At 43.7% G+C, this 16,757-nt stretch overlaps 1 protein-coding gene across 5 annotated transcripts in view; it reads left to right on the forward strand.

Moving 5' to 3' along the window:
- eif4g1a (eukaryotic translation initiation factor 4 gamma, 1a) overlaps window positions 1-16,757 on the forward strand; it is a 46,939-nt gene that overhangs the window by 11,861 nt on the left and 18,321 nt on the right. For all 5 annotated transcript variants that reach the window (XM_048246616.1, XM_048246605.1, XM_048246625.1 and 2 more), the window contains 8 exons: window positions 8,387-8,535; window positions 8,932-9,024; window positions 9,161-9,257; window positions 9,782-10,627; window positions 10,899-10,984; window positions 11,749-11,941; window positions 15,998-16,131; window positions 16,574-16,687. In XM_048246616.1, coding sequence (XP_048102573.1) covers window positions 8,387-8,535; window positions 8,932-9,024; window positions 9,161-9,257; window positions 9,782-10,627; window positions 10,899-10,984; window positions 11,749-11,941; window positions 15,998-16,131; window positions 16,574-16,687 — 1,712 coding nt within the window. The remainder of the gene's footprint in view (window positions 1-8,386; window positions 8,536-8,931; window positions 9,025-9,160; window positions 9,258-9,781; window positions 10,628-10,898; window positions 10,985-11,748; window positions 11,942-15,997; window positions 16,132-16,573; window positions 16,688-16,757) is intronic.

Below are 16,757 nucleotides of genomic sequence, written 5' to 3' on the forward strand. Positions count from 1 at the left end.
CAGTTTAAGCCAGAGAATGTCTAATAAGGGCTCTGGTTAAGCAGTCGCATGAAATAAGGAGACTACAGACAATTCGGTTTTCAATTCAACTGTTAAACTAATAAAGTTCATTTTCAAAGTCAAAGTTCAGTCTCCTAAACTGCCGGCGTCGTGTACACGCAAGGCATAACCGTTAACAAAACCTCACCGGTTTCACAAAAACCAGCGTCGTGTAAACGGCACCTACAGTGGGCATCACTTTCAAATGACCACTTCAGTCGCGCATTACGAGGCGTGAAGCAGCATGAAGCTTTAGTACCACTTTCAGCCACTGTGCGTCGCTCTGCCACTGTACATTGCTCTGCCTGCAGCCCCTTCTGAAAAAGCAGGATGCTACCATTAAACATAATTGTTGCCGAAAGTAATCCCAGCCTACGAATTCAATAACAAAATAAATCATGCATAATTAAACATTACCTCGATTTAGGCTACTTGGGTATGGCTTAAGGCTTGACTACACGGTGGTAACGAAAATCGAAATTTGCTACTGTCTACATTATTGTCAGTGTTGGGGGTAATGCAACTACGCAAATCAAAACAGTGTCTTGTGTGATAATTGAGCCGGGAGAGAAATAACTGTTCAGAATTAATCTGTAGCCTTGGGTAGGCTTCTGCAGAAAACAATGTTGCCGATTTAATACTATCTGGCAACGTTTTTAACAGGCTACGCAATAGAGGCTTAGACAACTATGACCCAAGTTTTGGTTTCGTAAATTAATTTGCCCTACTTCTTGACTGCAATGTAGTCAATTGACTGCTTGACATGTCATTTTTATTTTTCTGTACAATAAACAAATACATCTGCTTTATGCCACAGAATTACATTCATATTTGTCTGACTTCTGCAGACGCGCAAAAAAACACTGCCAGGCCATCCTTAAAAATATTTTTGTTTGCCGTAACCCGACCGACCCTGTCAATTTAGAACCGACCCAAATATTTTTTTTTTCCCCTTTTAGTCCGACCGACTTGCCGGTTGTAAACTTGCATTAAGACCGACCGATTGTTACTATTTATTTATTTTTTTTTTATTATTTTTTTTTAATTTTTTTTTTTACTCTAAACAACCAATACAAATAAAATACTATTTATTTTAGTAGGTCTAAGTATTGTGAATATACATTTCCTACATACAAACGTAGGCTCTATACATACAAACGTAGGTGTCATCTCTACGCTATTGGTTTACGCATGTCACACTATGGCCTATACGCTTCGTTTCATTCACACAAACATCTCAACAACGCTTATTACTTGGCACGAAGCTCTGGAAGAACTGTGCCCAGATCTTTTCCCATTCTTTCTCCCCTCTAGTCTAACGGTGACTGTTGAAGAATTGAAATTGGTTGTGGTCTATTCAGCATTTCTGAAAATATGGGCTTAACCCAGATTCGAACTCTTGGACAGGGGACTGATAACTGCTGCGTAACGGCGGCTGTCATCAGCCGGCCTTAACGCACTGCGCCACAGAATTGACGGCGTGGGTGAATAGGGGATAAATAACAATAGAGTACACAACTATTTCACCAGCACATTTAAATGACTTGACTAAAACCGTGCATAACTGGAGGTACACCTGTTATCTGAGCAGTCTGTATGTCTTCATTTTGCGAATGCGAGGACAATATGAGTCTGTTGCATTTCGTTAGATGTCCGAGTCACGCATAATGTTTGAAAACCACTGGCTCGTAATCACAATAATTTACCACACGACAGTTGGATACTTCATGTTCCCATGCTTACATTTTGGTGAGTAGCATAGAGATCGTTAAAACAAAGTATGGCTCTCCGTTTGGGACATCGAAAACTTATATTTTTAATAGGGTAGTTACCTGCAGTCCAGAACACACAGAATATTGCAACAGAAAGTTGCCTTTATAATCAACACACTATTTGTTCCAACAGCATTCAAACAAAGCCTTTATAAAAGTGAAAAAAAAAAATGATATTCCATAAGAAGTAAAATAAAATACTGTTACTGTAACTGTATCCCAAGCTTCAGCTCCCCACGTCTGACAGGCAGACGTGACGCCGCTAAATTCTCAGATTGTTTATACCTCACACTGAACACATAGACCGCTAGGCCCATCACTGTGGGGCGCGGTAGCCTACTCTCTGGGATTTAAGTAAAGCAATATAACCATACAAATGTTTCAAAATGAGTAATTTCGACTTTGTCTGAACTGGCCATTGTAGGCTTCGTAAAAAAATAAACAAGTAGACCTATCCCCTATCCAATGATATCAGCAAATGTTTGTTTTCCAAAGTAAGAATTTCACTTCACCATGCACCTTCGACAATGAATAGCTCATTACACTTATGTTACTGTTGAATGTAGGCCTAACTGGTATCATTACAAACATTATTCTGTGTCCTAAAAACTGGCATTTTATGGCATTGGTAAGGTCGTTGCAAAATCTAGAGAAATGTGTGAGGTGGTCAACGGCACACATTGAGACACACATTGGTTTGTGTTATTACTTGAACATTCCACACTATCCACAGCTGTGGTATCGGGGGCAGGAGGATTACTGTTAGCGCAGGCTTTATATAAAATTCTTCAACAGAAGGCCTGCCTCGAATGCAGGCTTGCCCAAAATAAAGGCCTGTGGTTTGCGCAGCCTACAGTAATAGTTTTAAATAAGACCTGCCACAATGTGCGGTATGATTTTTTTACGAGCAAGATGTTTTTGATGCCCTACGTGGACTGCATGTTCTTAAATAACAATGATCATCAGTAGCCTAATATTCAACCATTATTTTGTGTAAATGGGCTTTCAGAGTTTTTCTTATTAAGTTATTCACAAAGCCTTTCCGACCTACTCTTAATTCTTAAGGAAAAATGACAACTCCTGAACAGATTCTGGAGCTGAGTGCTCTAGAATCTTTGACTAAGAGTGAGTGAGTCTTCGTTGCTATGGATGACGTTATTACTCATGCACTAGCTTGACTGAAGTGACCACCTTGATTGGCTGATTGTAATGCGGGAATGATTCCAAACACCTCCCTTACGATGAGTGGCAGGTGACGGGTCTGAGAATGCGTGCGCTATACAAGGACGGAAGATGATGAATAACTGAATAAAAAGGCCTAGCCTAAATGAATCAAGAGTAAGGCAAAACAAATAGCCTAGTAGCCTAATGAAACATACGGACTGAGTATCTTTGTAACATTATTATATTAATCTGTTACTATGCCTATGCCTACGTTTGCAAAAGAGAACATTTTAATTTGATTCACAATAATGTTACATTTAATTTACATGTTGACAATGAGTAGCCTAGTTTTGGTTGTTGTTGGTGGCGTTATTGCATGTTACCTATGCCTACAATGCAAAATTGCTTCCTCACGATTGGAAGCTCCTGTAACCGCATAGGATTTCAAAACAGGCGAAATGCCACAAAACCGGTTTGTGAATAGGTCTGTGAGTTAGGAGTCCTCAACTTCTTTTAAGCGGTCACAGCTGGTGGGAAGGTGTGATTGTTGGGGGCAGGGCCGGATTAACTGGGCACAAATGTCTGATGGCCCCCCCTGCCCCCCAGCCAACGTGAATCAGGTGGTCATTTAATAGGCCTATATCGTGAAGATTTTTCTTGCCATCTAAGGCACGAGCGCATCTGTGAGGCCAAGCCTCACCAAGTAGCCAGTTTGTTTACAACTAACATTACATTTAATTAAACTGCATATAGGCTATGCCGAAATAGTTTTGAACATTTTGAATATTAGTGTCGGGTGAATTACGAAATGTTCTCAAAGTTGCCCTATGGCTGAAAGCTGCTTGGGATCCCCCCCCTGTCAAGCAATATAACCATACAAACGCGCGGCACTCATCGTTTCAAAAGGAGTAATTTCGGCTTTGTCGGAACTGAAGAGCTGTGGACGGCACATCAGAGCATGCCCAATGAAAATAAATGAACGCAACACAACACAGACCCCGCTTCTCTCGCGTCAGTCACTGAAATGAACAAAACAGAACCCGCTTCTCTCGCGGCAGTCACTGACAGTAGCCTAGAATAAATGCATGGGGGGAAAACACTTCCCCATGACAGACATTGTAAAACACTGAAAGTTAATATTTTGTCACGAGCAACATACATTTGTCCTTTGTCAAATGTGTTACGTTCCAAGTAGCCTAGTGCGTAATTCTGCTTCATAAAGTTGAACGAATACATTTGCTTATTTCACAGAAAAATATAAATAGCCAGTTTAGGGTCTACAGTGCAGAGTTGGTAAGTTATGGTAGGCCGACTTGGAGTGAACGTACAAACAGGGGAAATTCTTTCTCTAGTAGCTGAGTAGCCTGATGGTAGGCAGGTGCACTCGTAGACATATGGCCGAACATGCAAGCGCCAATGAATCGTGCTCTCACGACAATCACGCCGTTAAACTTAAATAGGTTAACATCACTCTAAGTTCGCCTTCAAGAACGGAAAACGATGATTTGAAGACATCTGTTTCGTTGGAAGGGCAAGGGGGTAGCAACAGGGCAACACAGCGACAGGCCTGATGGCAGGGCTAATGTTATGAGGGTATTAAAATATGGGATATTCTACGGGAAAACATTAAAACGGCAAGACAGCGGGGGAAAGTTAAAATACGTGATAAAACACGGAAAAAGTTGCCATGCATTGTTTCGGTCCCCGTGCACAGGGATTATTTGTCATATTATTAACCACATATGATTTATTTGTGAAATTGTGCAAACAGGTGCAACACATTTGAAAAGGAAGGACTGGTAGCATGCAAGCTCCTGGGAAAGATTGATTTAAAAAATAAAAAAAAAAAAAATGTTTCGTTTTCCGGACATTTTGATATGCCGGTGAAATATATTATCGCTTCTTAATTAGTCAAATTGAGGAAATCTGGAGACAGGCCATGTAGCTTAAAGGATGACATAATCAAGCTGTATAGAATGCAACATGTTCATTAGCCTAACTTAAACATGCCCTAACAAGATCTAGCCAGTATCTTTTCATGGACAGCAAGAGTCCGCTTCGTTCGTTGTTTTAAAAAGGCTGCGTTGTTTGTTGCTGCTGCCCACGTTATCTCCAGTGGTGACTGTTTAACTTGCACAGATGCGCACACACAAGAATGAGCGCTCACACTACTACCCCCTAATGCTATACCTCTTTATTTGATAACAATAAATTAAGAAATGTTTCCTATTTTGGGAAATGTTTAGTTTCTTTTTCTTTCGGCCACGGTTCAATGATACCGTTTAATTGTGTCAGAAATGATCCGCGGACCAGTAATCTCCTCGTCAAGGAGGCCCTAACCCTGCAGATCATAGACAGAGAACGCAAAGGCCTACTGTATGCTTTGGGTAAAGAACACTTTGCATGTCCAGTGTACACGGAGAATGACGGTGTCTTGGAGCAGCCGCATCCCCCGCAACTCCACTTCCAATGTCACTGATTCCGACAGATGGGCTACGCCCGACACTTCTGCTTTTTATCTGGTGGTGGTGGTGGTGGAGTTGAGCGGACATCTGAAGCTTCAGACGTTACCAATTTATCATCCATCGCGTCTGGCCTCTGAAAAAACTTTTAAGGGTAGTCTGCCTGGGCCTGGCCATGTTTGAACCGCCTCACTCATTTATTTGTTGTTTAACATGGACGTTTTAAGCGTGCGCTTCCTATTTGAAATGCAGCATAGGCATTCAAATTGCTTTAGGGGATGGGATTATTAGCCAATTTCAATCGGACAATTTGACCAGAGATTTAATTTTGTCGGACATTTCATTTTTTTTCCGGCCAATGTCCGGTAATTACCGGACAACGGAAACCCTGGTCGGAGGGTCATTGAACAATTTCTAGCAGGCAAGGGAGGGTCATGCAACTTTTGACTGAAGCACTCGAAATTCCTCCAGTGGCCCCTTCAATAAATAACGAAGAGTCCCTAGATTGCTGCTGGGCTATACGTCTTGGTTCATGTCTGTTAACAACTCATTGCCGTCAAACGCGTATCTCGCGGTTGCATCCATTACAAACAAACATGCAATGTGAACGTCTGGGATTGGGGCGAGCACTAAATGCTCTACTGAATAAGTACGAAGTCAAACCTTTAAATGAAAAACACACTTTAATAATCAAAAAAATAAGCCGCTAATGAAATAAACTTGTGACCATCAAAAATCGTTTATCGCCTGTAACTCCGTGATAACATAACAGGACGTAACATGAAGGCATTTGGCTGAGCAACGGATGTTAATATGCTCTATATTTTGTCCAAATGATGTCTGTCTATCATCGTTGCACTCGGAGAAAAACAGAATGTTTTTAATTTGACCTGCGTTTCTTCTACGGCTGCAAACGGGATTCACTCGCAGTTAACCAAATATTTCTTTATTAGGGCAGGGCAGGCATATTTCTGGCTATTACATTATTTCTAAACCATTCTACTAAAGTCTGTAGTGAAGTCTGTGTAGGGTTTTCCAGGCTCCATTTCTTTTTACGAGACGCCCTGCTCAATTGAGACATCTGCCGGTTGTTTGGATTGTTGCAGTGTCGTTGCAGCGTCGCTGGAAAAATACAAATTAAAGTTGCGTGATACCGCTTGATCCCACGTGCGGACCGCGAGGGAAGCTGGCCAAGTCGAAGCACTGCCCACTGTAAGGCTCTAGTCTTTTGCATCTATTTGACTGTTTTTTTATTTGAAGTGTTATAATGACCAATCTCGCAAGGGGTAAGCTGAACCTGGTTGGTATTGGTACTGGCTCTGGCTCTGAAACATTGGTATCAGAAGTGTGAAAGAGATTGACACTTTGACAGATCAAAGATCTCATTGAAAAGCTACAGCAGGAAGAGTTCATTGAGTTCATTAAGTGAAAAAGGCATGGCAAAAGATTTTTATTCAAAGAGCCTTGATGAGGCAAGCTGACACTGAATTCCCACCTGGGAATACAATGAAGAGGTTCACCAGAGATGTACGTTATGTTTTAGGTGGCTCCTCTTTGTTCCATGCCAAAAACAAAATGCTATTGACATGGCACCTTCAGATTTAGGGTGAGACAGTCAAGTCAGCAGCTGATCTCGAGATTCCAATCGTAGCTCGATCTACTACCAGCTTCTGGCAGGCCAGGAATGCACGAATCCAATGACCGCTTGAGACTGATTGTACTGGTATCAGAACTAAAATGTATTTAAAACTGTAATGCAAGGTGCCTCTTTCTTTCTTTCTTTCTTTCTTTCTTTCTTTCTTTCTTTCTTTCTTTCTTTCTCTCTTTCTTTTCTCTCTCCTCTCTCTCTCTCTCTCTCTCTCTCTCTCTCTCTCTCTCTCTCTCTCTCTCTCTCTCTCTCTCTCTCTCTCTCTCTCTCTCTCTCTCTCTCTCTCTCTCTCTCTCTCTCTGAGTTCTGTTAAGTGTTCTAACCTAACCTCTGTCTGCCTGTATCTTGCTCTTCCTGTTAGCAGTGTTCATTCACTCTGTATCTTTCGTTTTTTTCTCTCTCTCTGCCTGTCTGTCCCCCCCCTTCCTCCCCACACACACACCTTTTATGCGCTTCCCTCCCTTTCTCTGCGAGCTCAGAGGCGAGGGGAGGGGAGGTGGGGAGGGGGCTGGGAGAGCGGCACGCTGCGCCTCCCCTCACCTCCCAGCGCTATCCTGGTGAGTAGGAACTGCCGGGCTGTTTCCGTCTCCAGCCCGTGGCACACACCAGTCTGGGTTCACGCAGCGCCTCAACCACTCCAATTCACATGGAGCCTTTGCTCCCCATTCTGACTGTGACTCGGTGGAATGGCCTGTTAGTGAGCCCAGACTTGTATGCCTCTGGCATGCCTGTGTGTGTGTGCATGTATGTTGATGAGGGAAGCATGCACCCTTTTGGATTTGTGAACTCCTGAGATTGAGTTTGAGATGCATTAAGAGCACATGTACAAGGACGGAGCCTAACTTGAGGGCTGTCCGAAGAAGTAAAAGGACACATCTAAGACGGTGGTCTCCTCCCTCTGCTGGTCAAATGACCAAATTGATTCTCACACCATAAATGCATGTATATACACTTTGAAAAGAGAATTCCCTTGGTTCTGTAATTGGTAGATGTTTCTTATTATTATTATTATTATTATTATTATTATTATCTACAGTATCTACCAAGGGCTAAGTCCATGCAGACTAACTCCTCAACTATTCACCACTGGTCGATTTTTGTTTATTTATTTGTAATTTGTTGTGAAAGTTGGCATATGACCAAGGGATTTGAGCATTGTTTCACTCAAAAAACTGCATCCTCTTGGACCTTGATGAAACTGGTTGTGGATGGCTGGCTTATGGAGTTGTGGTCACGAATGGTACTAATGTTTCCTCCCTCTGTCTATTGTCTTTTTCTGTCTGTGGTGGTCTGTGCTGCAGCTGGAGCCTACTACCCTGCCCAGGCCCAGTACCCCTCCCCTGTGCAGACCACGCCCGTCATGATTAATCCCACACAGCAGCCACAGGCTCCTCCTCCTCAGCAAGCTCCTCCCCCACCACAGGGCCCACCCAAAAGGGAGCGCAAACAGGTATCACTGACGCAGACAAGTTCAGGGTTCAAGTCTGGCAAATGCTGTTTGGTTTTACAGCTTAAACGTTATGGAACTCTGTTTTAAACCTAATGAAGAAGTTCTGTCTGTAATGGAGTGCAATGGACGTTTGAACGGCAGTGTATTATCAAATGGAATTTGAGGATCATATAAAAAGTAGATATTTATGAAAACACCCTCAGTCTGGCTAATGGTGACTGTTGACTTAATGTCCTGTATTCATCTGATACAAGATAGAGTTGGAAATGGATAGATTGGCAAACGGATAGATTGGCAAACTGGTAACTTGAATGTAGTGGAAGAAATAAAGCTGTAAAAGTAGTTGAGAAAAATGTTGAACCTTTTTTTTTTTCCACTTACTACTTCCTTACACAGATTCGGATACGGGATCCTAACCAGGGAGGCAAGGATATTACAGAGGAGATAATGTCTGGAGGAAGGACTACCTCTACTCCTACGCCTCCTCAGGTGATTGACTTTTCTGGGTTCATCCCATATTTACAAAGTACATAGCCTGTATGAGTTAATAGGAAAAAAACACAAGGCTTCATGACATAGTGGTCATATAAATTCCAGTGAGCTATAAATCTGTTCTTGATTCCAGTCTGTTGGGCCTGAGGTGTCGGGCTCTGCACAAACCAATGGGGAAAGCCTGCCCACTGCTGCTCCTGCTGCCGCTGGCGCCACTGCGACGAGAGCAGGTGAGTGGGGTGGGTTTTCAGCAGAGCCCTTTGCTCCTCTTCACAGTACAGCTGTGAGGTGGACACACGTTTTCTCAACATTACCACTGGCACTACATTAGAATCTTTACCTTAAGGAACCCAATGTGGATCTAATTAAATCCAACCTGGGTTTGTTAGCATTTATGGCTAGTAGAAGTGTCCTTAGACAGTGTAGTTTCTGTGCTGTTGATTACATTACTACATTACATTATTACACAGACATATTTTGATCTGTTACCCTGCATTGAAAACCAAAAGACAACGGTTTTATCATCATTCTATAGCTGATGTTTTTAGTAAGATCCCACCTTTGAAGGTTTTAGAATATCTTATTAGCATTGATTTTAAGAAACATATTTAAGTTTCTATAACACACAATGCTCTGGCCATTAAATAGCCTTAGTTGCGGAAATGGCCTTAAATGAAACAAACAAACACTATTACACATTACTGACCGCTTGTGTTTTTTTTTTTTTTTTTTTTTTTTTTTTCTTGATGGCCAGATGAGCGAGTTAAGCTGGCTGCCCCAACCCCTCCTCCCCCTGTCAAAACCCCCGAGCCGGCCGTGACTGTTGCCCCACCCGCTCCCAAGGTCAAACCTGACGCAGAGGTCGAAGCGGATGATGCAGAGGTCCCCATCGCACCCAGCGAGTCAGAGTCCACCACCCCACCGCCTCCCGCCCCTGCCTCTCCCTCTCCCCCTCCAGTGGAAGTGCCTGCCCCAACGCCCGCCCCCGAGGAGGCCAAAGTCTGCGTTGTGGATGCACCAGCGCCTCCGTCTTCGGGAGCAGCTTCGGCCCCACATGACGCTGCCCCGGCCCCCACTGCCACGGTTGAGCCTCTGGCCCTCCCACAGGAGGACAAGCCAGAGCCAGCCAAGGAGGAGGAGTTGGAGGAGGAGAAGCAGGAGGAGGTGGCCCCAGTGTCGGCCCCTGAGCCCCCCGCCCCGGTCCCAACTGCTCCCAGCGAGGAGCCCGCTACTGCTCCTGCTCCTGCTCCTGCTCCTGCAGTCGCAGCCCCTGCCGCCAACGGCAGTGAGGAGCCTGCCAAGAAACAGGAAGCCCCAGCCGCCCCGGTAGTGCCGGACACGCCTACCTCTGAACCCGACGCAGAGCCTGAGCCCGCTGAGCCCCAGCTGCCCAACGGCTTGCCCCAGGACCCCGAGGAGCCGCCCACGGCCAAGCCTGCCGAGGTGGAGGCAGTCATCGAGGCCAAGGTGGTCACCCAAGAGCAGGAGGTCGCCCCTGCCACAGAGGTCGCCCCGGTGGCACAAGAAACTGAGGAGAAGGCAGAGGAAGCCCTCCCAGCCACAACTAGCTGCCCAGTAGAGGAGACCACTACTATGCAAGGTAGGTAATACTGTGCAGTGGCTGTGCTGGCCAGGAATGATGAGGGCAAGTCGGGGCTCTCTACTCTCTATAAGCAGCACACACTTGTCTGAGCGTCTGTGATATAAGGCTGAAGCAGAAGAGAGGGGTTTGAAACGCTAATTTAAGGCTGAATGTAATGGCGCATTCGTGTCACTCAATAAGATCAATAGGGAGCATTTCATTTGTTAACCTGTTTCAGACCCGTATACAGAAAAACTGAGTTGGCCCAAGTAACACGTCTCTGTTGCAGCTCCCCTGTCTGTGCCAAAGAAAAAGAAGAAGCTAAAGGACCTGGACAAAAAAGATGGTGGAGACATGCTGGATGCCTTTAAAGAGGTTGGTACACGTGTGTTTTTTTTAACGATCAATCAGTCCTAAATACCATTGTTTGTGGTCTAGCTTCAGCCGATTGGCATCTACGTTATTTGGCACATTTTTAAAAATGGTCTTTTGCATGTGCTCACTTCGGACCACATTTTCACCAGCAAGTCAATAAGGTGCCACGTTATTGGTAGCCACAAAAGTATATTGTCTGTGGATTGACTGATGTTCCCATGAGCTGGCAGTTTTTATGGTGTGAGGATCAGCCAATCCACATGGACTAAATCATTTGTGGCCATCTGTAATGTGGTACCTAATTGGCTTGTTTGTGAAGTGAAAATGTGGCCAGAAGTGAGCAAGAGGGACCCAATTTCTAAAGATGTCGTCAGCCAATTAAAGGGGTGGTTCAGGATTTTGGACATAGGACCTCATTTCCAAGTTAGCAAGTGTGATATTTATCAGTGGAGACCGTTTTCAACAAGTTTCATCCAGTCCTTCTAATTGCAGAGTTCGCAGGTGCTAGGCTAGCGCAGGTCATCGGTATGTGTTAGCCTGCAACTCTAAAAACAGTCTTACCCACTCCAAAGTACACCAATACAACAATAATATATGTGCAATGTTACTGCTACTACAATGTAACAGTGGTAAGAATATTATGTAGATATATGCAGTGTATGAAGAAAATAAATATGAATATTCAGTATGAACCAGTTTCTGTCCTTGCCCCACACGCGCACACACACACACGGGCTTAACTGTTTGAGCTCTTGTCTCACCAGCCTGAGGAGGAGCCCGCTCCCAAGCCAGTAGCCCCTCAGCCGGAGCCCGTTGAGGCCCGACCCGCCACTCCCCCCGCCCCTCCAGCTGAGGACCCTGACCAGACTTGGGAGGAGAAGGAGGACAAGCTGGACACAGAGAACATCGAGCCAGACGTGAACAAGGCTGTTGAGCTGAAGTACCAGTACAAAGAAGGTGGGTTCTACTAGGGATCCTCGGCAGCTGATGTATTATTGGCCTTTAAGTGAAAAAATGTAAATATTATCGTTCCAATAACAGAATTCAGGCTGTTAATTTTCGCCAATATTTTTTAAAGCCCTAATTTCCCAATTAGGTGTACGTAAAGCCCATCTGGCTACTTGAGTTTGGTTGGCTATACTTCCTCAAAATAATGTCAGCGGTGTGGATGTATTTCATCATTCTAACAAGATCTGTGTTGAATCTGTGCATCCCAAAATCCTCTCGTGAATGATCAGGTCATCGTTATAAGTCATAGTCATGACAGGTTATCGTTATAAGTTAGTAAAACCTTCGGGGCTAACCCCTTTTATTTCTGCTGCAGCAGGTTGTGCCCAACAGAGTAGACAGACCTAATATACAGCCCGAGGAATTGCAGCTTTGTTCAGTTACCCGCAGTTAAAACTAAACATAAGTTTCCCTCCCAAACTCTGATTTGGTCACTAAAGCTTTTTCTCAGCTTAGCCGTTTATCTGCGTTGAGCGTTTACTCCATAGATATGAAAACGATTCCTACACTGTTGCTGGCCACTCGCTCGCGATTCACTGACATCAGGTTCACTTGAAGGTACACATAGGGCTAGGCTACTGCTATTTTGTTGACTGCTGTACCATTGAGGACTTTTTTTGAGTTTTGTCATTATTATGACAACTGTCAATATTTGACAGTTATTACAATCTCGCGGTCACTCTGGGGTCAAAAATGTTAAATAGCCATTGGAACGTTAGGGCTATGTGGGTTTTACTCCTACGGGGCAGCCGTGGCCTACTGGTTAGCGCTTCGGACTTGTAACCGGAGGGTTGCCGGTTCGAACCCCGACCAGTGCTCCTCACTGCTCCCCAAGCGCCGCTGTTGTTGCAGGCAGCTCACTTTATTTACGGGATTAGTGTGTGCTTCACCTTACTGTGTGTTCACTGTGTGCCGAGTGTGTTTCACTAATTAATGGATTGGGATACATGCAGAGAACAAATTTCCCTCACGGGATCAAAAGAGTGTATAAATACTTATACTTAGACTTACTCCTAATACCTGTCAAGTGTTCTGAAAGAGTAATTTACATTAGGTGATTGCAGTGTTTCCCACAGAACTGGATTCAATTTGTGGCGGTAGCTGACTTGGACAACGGGGGGGCGGGGGGATGTTAAAGTATATAGGTCTAATTGAGTGCCTGTCACTTCAGTTAAAAGGCTGCTGATGTGTGTATGCAATTCATAACGTTTTCTACTTAGTTAAAATTAAGGTTCGTACTTCTCCTTGGGACAAGCACTTTTGAATCTTGGAAAGCACTTTTCATTTACATCGTGATTTTGCAAACATACAGTATTCTAACGTTAGCTCTGAGATACTGCTTGATTTCATAACTTAACCCTTTAGGTGCCAGAGGGTTTTTTTCGAAACGTTTTATTTTGACATTTTCATTTCAAAAGGCTTTATCTTAAGTGATAAGAGAGAGAGACTTTCTGTAAATTAGAGAAATATTAAGGATGACCCAAAGTTTATGTAGGGATTAAATGTTCATATCTAATTTGTATATTATGATGTCATATGGTGGCGGCCATCTTGGGTTATAGAATTTTCATGAAAAGTCACATGTTTGAATGATAAATGCACCACTTTCCCCCCCAAAATGTCCCTCACCTTCTGTATGCTATATTGCACAATACTGAATGCTCAGGTAAATAGTAAGTAGTAAACAAACTGTGTAAATCATTACTAATAAATGGCAGAAACAAACCGAATGCATAGCGGTAGGCTGGCCTTTTTCTGTAGAGATTTTCCATTTACTACATACAGTAGGCACTCTGATTCCATGTATGGGGCACATATACACTATATTATTCATATGACACACAAACACAAGTAGACAAGACCTGTTTAGTTCAAAAGCTCACTTGCCACGGCAAGGCACAGATCAGGAGTGAGATGACGAGACAAGACAAGAGACGATGTTAGTATTTTTTTTTTCTTTTTGTTTTTGTTTTTTTGGTGTTTTTTTTCTTAGCTGGCAAAGACGCACACATCACAAGGACATGAACACACACAAAAGAACACCTATTGTATGTACTAAATGGTCAGGGGAAATAGATAGTAAATCAACAGTGTAAATGATTACTAATAAATGGCTGACAAAAAAAGAATTTATGTAGCAGGCCTTTTGCTGTAGAGATAATGACTCCCCTGCCCCGTGTCACACCACCTCTGCTCCTGCTGCGAGCAGCATGGCCAGATCTGCCTCGCGCCGAGTGGAGAGAATTTGCGCAGCTCGGACTTGGCCTACTGGTCACTAAACGAATCACCGTCATTTTCTGAAGGCAGATATTCCCCTTCAGAATCAGGGTCCGCGAATAGAAGACCCAACACTTCATTTCGGGTAAACTTTTTTGATGCCATTAGATGATCTAATGCAAATACTCGCTGACATTGACAATATCGCTCTGATAAAATGGCTCACACGCACACTAGCTCCGGTATTGCACGCGCCGATTCAATGCGCTGTAGCTCAAAGGTTTTGTTTAAAGCATGATGTTTTTCGGACTCGGGAATGACTTATGACATGTCTGCCATCTAGTGGAGTGGAGGTCGAACGAAATATGACGCCCTATTTGAAAAAATCGTCCGTTTTACTCAGTGCCGCATCTTGACGAGTAAACTCGACCGTGGCGCCTAGAGGGTTAACTTAGTTTAGTCAAATTCCTTTTAGGCAAGTCCCTCCACTCGGCGGCCATATCGCAACGCTTTTTGGGCACTCATCGGGCATCCTATTCGGCAGAAATGCGTGTGCGCAAGGCTTCACAACACCAATCTTGCTCCAGTGGAGAGTTCACAACACATGATTGGCACAATGTCTTCACAACACACCATATGATTGGCTCAATGTATTCACATGTCCACGTTTTGCCGAGGAAGGGGTGGGGTATGCGTAGACAACAGCCATATTGGCGTTGCAAACAAACCCCATGCATTTCTATGGAGAATTTTTTGAGTGCTGTGTCTCCTCATTAGAAAGTCTCTGGTTTAGTCTTGATGGTAATTTTGATATCATAGATTTAATAGAGACCCAGTCAGACCAATAGTATGAAAAATCAGGAACAGAGTTTATTTACAATGATGCGCATCAAGGGAGAGACAGCATGACTTCACCTAAAGATCCATCAGCTGCTCTAACTAGACAAGTAAATAGTTAGGGTTTAAGTATCTTTCCAGGCTGACGGGAGATGGCGTTGGTCATCCCATCTCACGTGGACTACACTGAATCAGACCCTGATTAGTGGCAGCCTGGCAATCCGGAGCAGATAGCTACTGACGCAGCCTAGCAGAACCGTGAAACTGCAAAGTCATAATATTCCTGCGTATCTCTAAACAGTCACACAGAGATATACACAGTGACAGTACAGATATCATAAAGTCATTACGTAGAATCATACTTTTGGAATATTGGACATAATGCAGAACATTAAACCATATTGGACATATTCCACTGTTCTAATTCCACTTTCTCTCAATGTAGCCTACAATGTTGTGATAAGACCTAAGCAGAGTTAACTTTAATGCAGCAGTTTTGAACAAATTTGCACAGCATGGTCACAACGCAAAGTGGATTTAATAGCAATTTAGCGAGACGTCTTCTATGCAATGCTTCTATGTGGCAACAACAATCCTTCAACAATCGTGAATCTTTTGTTAAATGCACATGCAGTGGAGGGGCAGCGGGCTCATTATGAGAGAGGGCGGGGCAAGGAAAGGCTGCGTGCGTAAAAAGCCCAGCTCAATGAAAGGATTTGATCTTATCTTTAATTTAAATATTACAACATAGAAAATTTATGTGTGGCACCCGGTTTTGATTTTGTGGTGCCCCGCCACAGATTAGTCAATGTATGGGAAAAACTGGTGATTGTATTGTTTGATTTCTCTGATAGAATCTCTCCATTCACCTTACACAATGTTGCAGAGTCTATCTTAGGTGTTCGTTGGTGTGTGTTAAATGTCCCCATGTCTGCCTGTGTTGTCCTCCAGACCAGTGGAAGCCCATTAACCCAGAGGAGAAGAAGCGCTACGACCGTGAGTTCCTGCTGGGCTTCCAGTTCATCAGTGCCAGCATGAGCAAGCCTGAGGGCCTGCCACACATCAGCGATGTGGTGCTGGACAAGGTGAGCATGCCTTCTGCACTGATGGATCTGTCTGCAGGCAACTTCTATATATGGTTATAGTATTGGGCAGTCTCTTTTATCCAAAGAGTAACACACAATAATAGTTGGTAGCATCAGAATAACAATGAAGGTTTCAATTTATGTTTAACAACCAGGAAAAAAATGATATAGCCCCCTATGCATGTGTATGGTGTGTGGTGTGTATTGTGTGATTGTCCAGTGTGCCTGTGAAATATGTGTGCTGGTTGAGTTGTTGATTTTGTCCCTTGAACCATTGAATAAGCTACTGTAATGCGCCCTTTTAAATTGCCCCTTGGGGACAAATAAAGTGCTTTGAATTGAATATGCATTCTTCTCCTTTCCACATAGTTGTCTGTTTGGCTGGCCTGTGAATACTATTTCTATTGTTTTCATTCTTTGATTGTTGTGTGATTGATTCCAGGCTAATAAGACGCCACTGCGTCCCATTGACCCAAGTCGTCTGATGAACTGTGGCCCAGACTTCACCCCCTCCTTCGCCAACCTCGGCAGACCATCCGCTAGTGGCCGTGGCCCTGTAAGTGCAGGCCTCTTCTCTCCTTTCGTGAAACCATTAGTCATCTTTCCAAGTAAATATTTTAATGAAC

The sequence above is a fragment of the Alosa alosa genome, chromosome 1, assembly GCF_017589495.1.
Source record: "Alosa alosa isolate M-15738 ecotype Scorff River chromosome 1, AALO_Geno_1.1, whole genome shotgun sequence".
NCBI classification, from domain to species: Eukaryota; Metazoa; Chordata; class Actinopteri; order Clupeiformes; family Clupeidae; genus Alosa; species Alosa alosa.